Source organism: Mustela nivalis (genome assembly GCF_964662115.1).
Source record: "Mustela nivalis genome assembly, chromosome: 17".
NCBI classification, from domain to species: Eukaryota; Metazoa; Chordata; class Mammalia; order Carnivora; family Mustelidae; genus Mustela; species Mustela nivalis.
The window spans coordinates 55,958,614-55,966,551 of NC_139036.1; the positions used below are offsets into that span (position 1 = coordinate 55,958,614).

Sequence of the window (7,938 nt, forward strand, 5' to 3'; positions counted from 1 at the left end):
GGAGGGTTTCAGAGAGGATGTGGGTGGGGGAATGCAGTAGCCCAGTGATGGGAATTAACGAGGGCACGTGTTGTGATGAGCACTGGGTGCTCCATGCAACCAATGAATCACTGAGCACTACATCAAAAACTAATGATGTGCTCTACAGTGGTTAACTGAACATCATCATCATCATCATCATCATCATAAAGAGTGTACTCCTGTCCTCTGTCACCCCATTCATTGAACTCTCATCCATTCCTCTTCATAACACTTCTTCTTATAAACGATTATTCTTTATTTAGTTTTCAAAAACACCCATTTGAATAGAAAGGCCTTGTTTTGTTGACTGCTTTCTTCCCAGCCCCTACAAACAAGCTTGGTGCTACACAGGCTTTTGGTGAATATTTGGTGAGTGATTGTAGGAAGGAAGGAACGTTGAGTTGAGAGCCAGCACTGGGGGTTCTCAGGAGGACAAGGTCATGGAGAAGCAGGCCTTCCCTCACCTCGGGCTCTCTGGTCACCTGGGCTGTGCACCAGCAAGCTACGATCCTAGGGCGTCCCTCCCACATTCTTCCCAGCAAAACACCACACACATGGACTTGTGTGAGTGATGGATCCCATTGCTTCACTCAAGTATTGAATGATTTGTTTGTTACCAGTTTTTGGCAATAAGGGGAGAGGAGACAGGTCTGGGGCCAGAAGTTCTTCCTCTTCTGGTCTGCGTGGTGTTGTCTCTGGACAGGATATCGATGGGCAAGGAGGGCTGCAGGTTGTCTTCATCAGGCTGACTCTGGTGCCCACAAATTGCCCACTGAGGCCTGTTGACCCACAGCACGGCACTGAGCATCATCAGAAACAGGGGCACCTTCAGCAGAATGAGGAGCAGGAAGTGGACGCTGCTGAGCAGGGACCTGTAGGAGGGACACGGTGACTGGCAGGAGTTTCTCCTGGACATGAGGCCCAGGCTCTGTCCCCACCTGCCTTTGTGATCAGGTCATGTGGTCTCAGAAATCAATATCAGCCTCAAAGCTGGAAGGTCCGGCACCAAGGGCCCGTCTTGTGTCCTCCATTCAAGACTTGACCTTGAGCATCAGGACACAGCAGACACTTGAGGGTGTGGTGGGGAGGAAAGGAGAGAACGGGAGAAGAGGGGACCCAGGAGGCTCTGGCTCCCCAAAACAGCCCTCTGAACCCACAACCCTCAACACTCCCTTGCTCCTGCGGGGGCAGATTTTGAGGGTGAAATGCTCCCTTATAAAAGCTCTCCTCTCTCAACATAGTCTGGACTCGGCTACAGTATGATCGCTGGAGAAGCTCTTCTGCTGAAAAAAGTGACCACCCCAAGCTCAGCTCATGGCCAGTCCCCTCACCTGTGGGTCCCATTAACTGTCCCCACACCAGCTCCTCACAAATGCTGTGTCCCCTCCCCACACGGGACCTTTCTAGAAGCTCTCTGCCTCAGCAGCCCCTCCCCTGGTTCTCAGCCTATGGTTTGGCGGATGTCCTCCCCAAGGTCACACTGGGACCCTCTTGCACACCCGCCTGGCACCCTGGCTCATATCCTCTTTGCCCATGTGAACTCCAGGCCAGCTCTGGACAGTCTTGGACCGGCCAGTGGTTTCCCCCCTCCAGCTCCCTCACCTCTTTGCCTGAGGACTCTCTGTAGCTGTAGGAGAGTTCGGCTTGCTGAGCAGAACAGGCCAGAAACGGCACAGAATCCATGTCCCCAGGAGGGACCCTCTGCCTGCCAGACTCTTTCTCCAGATGAGGGGCCTTCCCTCATCACTCTGTGAGAGTATAAGAAGCCTCTCTGCCTGCACTACTCTCTCTAGATAAGGGGACGTCCCTCATTTTCTGTGAGCAACAGGAAGCCCCACCATCTTCCCCACATGAGGATAGATGGATGTTGATCACTGCCTCAGCTTTCAGGGCCAGTGGGACAGCTCTGGGGTGCATCCTACACAGGCATCTCCGAGGACACCCAGTGACCCAGTGACGGAGCCCAGTTGCCCTGTGGTAGCTCCTCCATCAAAGCCCGCTTCATTGGCTTTACCTATCCCCTTGCTCCCTTTATGTGCTTGCCGGGATCACCATTCCATAGACTAATCGCACCTAAGTCCTTGTCTCCCCATCTGATTTGAGGAAATCCAAACCCAAACAGGGTCTTTGTCATTTGTTTTCAATGAATCTGGATTCCTTTCGTCATGCCCACCATCTTCCTGTGCACCCCCTCTTCCTATCCTTTAATGGGCAGTTGGCATTACTGGCTTTATCAGGCTGATGCCACCTCCCCCCAGATGCCCTCTGAGTCCTGTACCCTCGGAGGATAGCACTGAGCATGCTCAGGACCAGGGGCACCTCCAAGCAAGACCAGGAAGGAGAGGAAAGTAGATGCTGCTCAGTAGGGACCTGTGGGGGACACAGTGACAGGCAGTGAGCCCCATCATCAGGGAAATGCCCTGGTGCCCTCCACTTTCCTTCTGTCCCTGTGTCCATGTCCTGACCACAGCAGTCCAGAAGGAAATCAGGTCCAGATGGGTCCATGGCTGGGATCGCCCCATTATCAGGCCACTTCTGTGACCCTCAGGCTTACAATTGCCCTTGAGACAAGATGTGGACATGGAGAGGGCCTGGCTATTGGAGTGACATGAGGAGACCCCAGGAAGCAGGCAGGACCTGGCCTGGGAAAAGTGTTCTATCTAATCCCTCCCCATGGGCAGTGACCCTGTGTATGGACTAGAAATCGGTGCTGGGTTCCTTGTCTAATGTCTGCTCTCCCATCCCCGGTACTTCCCACGAGGGAATGGAGTGTTTGCTTTAGTCCCAGGGTCCGTCTGGCACCTGTGCGGTGCCCCCAAACCTTAGCCTTGAGATTCAGTGTTTAATGATGGAGGGAATGAATGACCCCACTCACCTCTTCTCTCCCTCTGTGGTCTGGTCTTCAATAGGATGACTCTCCAGTGAGGGCCTGGGAGGTGCAGGGAAGAGAGCTCAGGGCCCGCAGAGCTCCTGGCCTGGGCTAGAGCCTGAAGGCCCCCTTTGCACAACCCTGGCACTCGTCTTCCCTGTCCCCGGAGCCCGATTTCTGCAGATACCTGAGTGTCGGCTCCCCCAATCCTACAGGACTCCAGGGAAATGTCCTCTCACCGGCCAGGACTCCCTGATCATTGTGTATTGTGAGCAGTCCCACCCCCATCACTCCCCACACATGCTCTCTCTGACCCATCTGTTCTCAGGTTGAGTCGTCCACGGTGTGAATTTCCCAGCTTTTGTCAGAGCAGGACTGTGTCTCGGTGGCCCCGGGCTATATCCGTAGCAGGGCGCCCTGCACTCGGTAGGACTTTCACCGTTAGGTGTGGAATTGGTAAATAAGTCCGGGACCAAGGCCACGACAGTAACACCCACACAGCCCTATCCTCCGTGTTCCCCAGAAATCACCCATGTGTCAAAGGTCTCCAGCTGCTAGTCCCTTACCCAGGGCGCTGGCTGGAACTGGCAGACTCCTGCAGGGCCGTGGTGCTCCATGGGAGGGCGGGCAGGGTCACGTAAAAATCTGGAAAGTTGGTGAGCCAAACAAAGCTGAGGGCTGCAGTGTGGCTGAGGGGATCACAGGTCAGGCCTGCTGTCCTCCCCCGGGCTCTCCCACTCTCTGGCAGCTGTGTGGCTCCGACTCACATAGTCCTGGTCACTCAGGACATCTGGACAGGTGTCCAGGCTCCACATCCGCCCACAGCCACACCCAGGCCTGCCTGGAACTCTGGCCTCCCCGGCCCCCTCTGCAGGTGCACCCTGGCCAGGTGGGTGATTTCAGAGGCAGAGCATCTCCCAGCAGGGCATGGGACAGTGTGTGGAAGGAGCTCAGGGCTCTGGGCTCAGCCACCCCGCCCCTGGTTTCTCCTGGCGGATGATGGGCTGAGCTTTCTTCTGCAGAGATTGATCCAGAGCTGGGAGTGGGGGCCGTGTCCTCAGCCAGGGCTGATGTCTGGAGTGAGGATCATGAAACAGGGTGCTCAGCAGAGTCCACACTGAATGATGGGTCAGCCTCCGAACTCTAAGCCAGAACTGTGAACCTGGGTGGCCATCGGACAGAAGGATAGACAGAAAGAAAGACCTAGTGAGACAGACACACACCCAGGGCACCACACAGAAAGTCCCCTGTCCTGGAGCCAGCTGGACAATGGTCTTTCTCTTCCAGGCGGTGGTGTCTGTGGACACTCTACCCTTCGCTGTTAAATAGGAGCCCACAAGGGGCCTGGGAGGGCAGTGCCCTGTGTGACAGAGACGCCCTGCAGGAAGGACGCCGGAGGAGCCAAGGCCAACATCGGAGTAAGAACACAAGACCAAAACCTGAACACTCCGAAGGATGACCTCCATGTGGGTCTCAGGAAACAAAAACAGGGTTCTAGTAAAGAATTCTCTGCAGAACGTGGTAGTATATTTGTGGCCATCGGAGCTGAGAACTCATTTTTCTCATTTTTTTCACCTCCTTTGCCTGAGGGGAGCTTTCAGCAATTTCTCTGGGTTCCCTCCGGTGGGGACAAGATGACAGAGGGAAGGGGGAGGGTCAAGCTGGAGGGGCAGGGTGTTCCCCAAATGTTCACAGAAGCCCCACGTTAGGGTCTGGGGCTCCTTCTTGGGCCCCCGTTGAGGCTGGTGCAGATCCCCAGGATCACAGCTGTGAGGCTGGTGCTCAGGAACCATCCAGGACACGGTGATGCCCTGTTAGAGCCCCAGGGTCCTGGGCAGCCAGTAAGGGAGAGGAGCCTGTACCCTACGGGAAGCCTGTTCCCCATTGGGAAGACAGATAGAGGTCCAGGAAGAGGCTCAAGACACCTTCAGCATGGTCAGGACCCTTGGCAGGACAGGAAGGCAGACCTGTCCCCAGAGTAGGGCCATTCCCACTGCCCACGCTGGGAGAGCTTTAGGTGTGAGAGTGTGTCAGGACGGGGTGCACTGAGGTCAGCCAGAGGTGTGCATGTGCTTGTGTGAGTGTACAGACAACACAACGCCTGCACACAGATCTAGACACACATGGACACAGACACAGACACAACACGCATACACACATCTGTGGACACACACAGGCACACCCCTGGTGTGGGTGTGCTCACCCACTGCATCCTCACCCCGCTCTTCTATCCCACGTCCCCCCTGCTTTCACGCTGGGGCCAGGGTGATCAGACCATGTCTCAGGCAGCCCTGGTGCTGGTGTCGGGGGAGGGGTGTGCACAGCTCACCTGGTTCCACCGACACCAAAACTGGAAAGGTGCGGTCACGAAAATACCCTTGGACAACTGATGTATCAATCCCACACTTGTATGTCCCAGCATCATCCTCTGTGAGGTTCTCCAAGGTCACTGTGAAGGTGAGGTTTGCAGGATGGTCCCTGATGGACACACGGCCCTTCCTCACTTCTCTGTCTGCCCCTTCAGTCTTTAGCGTCCTCCTCACACATGGGCTCTTGCACCAGTACTTGTCATTCTCTCTGAATTCCTCCTCGTACTGACACTGCACTCTCACGGATCCCCCCACGGTGCTCATCACGGAGGTGGGGCCAAGCAGAGACCAACAACCTGGAAAACACAGCCAAGGGTGACCCTTCACCAGAGAGGCCTGGGTCAAGGGGGATCTGAGGTCAAGTTGACTGTTGAGACCCTGAGGGCCCTCAAGGTCTGGAGGAGGCCTTGGCAGGAGTGAGGGCCTCTCCTGAGACCAGAGGGAACAGCAGTAGTTCCCTACTCACGGCGTGGCACAAGGAGAGTGTGTCCCTGTTGTGTGTGTGTGTGTGTGTGTGTGTGTGTGATGCACGGAGACATCATTTCTGACTGTGACACTACAATAATGCTGGTCACTGGCCTCCCTGCTTGTCAGGGTCCCTCTTTCTCGCACACTGGACATGACTCACCCGCTTATGCACTGAATCCTCCTGGTCACTGCTGAGGAGTGCTGGTCCATCTGAGAATCTTCTCTGCTCTCTGTCCTCCCTCCCACATCCTCCTCCTCCCCTTGGGCTGCCTCACACCCCTGTCCCCCTGTCTCCCTCCCCCCCACTCAGGGCAGACTTCCCTGCCCAGCTCAGCCCCGCTCACCTGGGACCTGCAGAAGGAGCAGCACTGCAGGCAGCCACGGCCTCCCATCCCCTGGGGTCATGTCTGCAGCACAGACGTCACCCACAGCAATGCCAGGCTCCTGAAGGGAGATGATTTCAAGGCTCCTCACAGAGGGTCTTCTCTGGAGGGCCCACTTCTGTTTTCTGGGTTCTCTCTGCTTCCTCGTCCTGCCTTTGTTTGTTCTCACAAACTTCTTCCACGCTGACTCAAGCTGGTTGGGGTGCAGGAAGCTGTGGGACAGAAGCAGCACGAGCTGAGGCAGAGTCCTGGACCTGGTGCCCCGGATCCACTCAATCCCGATGACAAGACAGCTCCTAGTTCAGGACTGGACTGGGATGGCCGTCTCCTTCCGCAGCCAACATCTGCTCCTCTCACTGTCCACAGGCGCCCCACACAATGGAGCAAAACTATGAGCATTTCCTCAGGGGAATGTCTCCACCCCATGACATGTCATTTCCTTTTGGTCAGGGGAGATTATGTCCGGGGTGGAGCCCCTAACAGTCCATCCTCTCAGGCATCAGCGGTGACCACAGTGATGTTAGGAACTCCCAGCTTGCAGCTCCGAGCACCCACAATCCCCATGGGACCCCTGCTCTCCTTGGCCACACAAGTTGGAACTGTGACCTCTGATGCCTTCAAAAGTTCCATTTGGGTGCTGGGTTTCTAACCAGGGTACAAATCCACAGACTTTCTTCCTTCCTGTGTGTTTCCCTGTTCTGAAAAATGGACATGGAACCGCCATCACCAACCCCGTGCGCACCTCACTTTGACTCTTTCTTCTTTGCAAAGTCCACTCTACTGTGACTCTCAGAGTAGAGAACTGACAGTGGACAAGAGGGTCCAGAGACTGAAGGAGCTGATGGGACGTTGGGTCTATGTGAAGCTGAGCCTGGGCTTCTCTTCTCCATCCAGTGGCACAAAGGGCCATGGTGTAACGAGAGGGTGGTCTGACAAAGCACTGGCTGCCAGTGTCCCTTTTGGGTTCACATGGTGACCAGGGGCCTCTACAAGGTGCAGAGTTGGGGGACAGTCCTTGCCAGGAGGTGGGGAGGTGGGTCTGTCCTAACTCAGGGTGGCTAATTTTCTTGACATGATGGGATGAATTTACACTGGAAATGGTAGGGAGGCAAGTCATGGTGCAGGACCCAACATCTTGCCTGGGTTATGCCAACTCCTCAAACTTGTCAGAACAACCAGGTCCATCAAATTCCCCCTAAACATGCTCTGCACAGATCTGCTTTTCCTCCACACTATCTTATACTGATCTAAGGCCACAATATTCCCAGAGTTATTGCACTCAGATCCATTACCAAGGATTCGTCTCTATGCCCCTCCCCATTAATATTTCTTCTAGCATCTCCACCTCCCCATATCCTCTCTTCCTCCTAGCATTACAACAATCCTCTCTCCTCTCAGGATGGTGACATCCCTATTCCTCCCAGTCCCCTTGTGCCTTGTCCTCCCTCTGTTCCACTCATCAGCAAGAGAGCACATCAACAAAACTCAAGAGTAACCAGTACAACCTTTGTCCCGACACTACCCTTCCCCCAAGCCTTGCTTGGCTTTCATGGTCTGAGTGGCCCAGCCACTGCTGGGTTCTGCATTTCTATCTTGCTCCCCTTCTCCAATGTACCCAATGCTCTAGCCTCGGAGCCCATCCTTCCCCAGGGCCTTAGCATCTCTTTGTCCCTCTCCTTGGATCCTCTGCCCACCTCTTCTCACTGTTTCTTCCATCTTACTTTGTAGATTTCACCTTGGATGTACTCCCTTAGAAAGGCCTCCCCAATCACTCTTCCTATGGTCACCCTGTTGTCTCCATCACAAACCCATGTTTGATTCCTCCATA

At 55.0% G+C, this 7,938-nt stretch overlaps 1 protein-coding gene across 3 annotated transcripts; it reads right to left on the reverse strand.

The window, feature by feature from the left end:
• Nucleotides 1–256: 256 nt before the first annotated feature.
• LOC309850741 (protein CD300H-like) lies at nucleotides 257–6,530 on the reverse strand. 3 transcript variants are annotated; one of them, XM_082705073.1, is made up of 5 exons: nucleotides 6,072–6,530; nucleotides 5,220–5,555; nucleotides 3,457–3,535; nucleotides 2,897–2,950; nucleotides 257–800 (listed from the first exon to the last, which is right to left on the reverse strand). In XM_082705073.1, exons 1-5 carry the CDS (start codon nucleotides 6,130–6,132, stop codon nucleotides 635–637), a joined length of 696 nt encoding a protein of 231 aa, XP_082561199.1. In that variant the 5' UTR covers nucleotides 6,133–6,530; the 3' UTR covers nucleotides 257–634. The 3 variants fall into 3 exon arrangements, with proteins under 3 accessions (XP_082561199.1, XP_082561198.1, XP_082561200.1); XM_082705072.1 differs by having other exon boundaries at nucleotides 257–893; nucleotides 6,072–6,529; XM_082705074.1 differs by lacking the exon at nucleotides 257–800 and adding an exon at nucleotides 2,214–2,391.
• Nucleotides 6,531–7,938: the final 1,408 nt, after the last annotated feature.

What these genes read in the sequence shown, in the direction of transcription:
- LOC309850741 (XM_082705072.1), bottom strand. Translation starts at nt 6,132, where the DNA reads ATGACCCCAGGGGATGGGAGGCCGTGGCTGCCTGCAGTGCTGCTCCTT. An exon ending in GCTCCTTCTGCAGGTCCCAG is followed by an intron (nt 5,556 to 6,071) that starts GTGAGCGGGGCT and finishes TGTGTTTTCCAG; the next exon opens with GTTGTTGGTCTCTGCTTGGC. An exon ending in TTTGGTGTCGGTGGAACCAG is followed by an intron (nt 3,536 to 5,219) that starts GTGAGCTGTGCA and finishes CCAACTTTCCAG; the next exon opens with ATTTTTACGTGACCCTGCCC.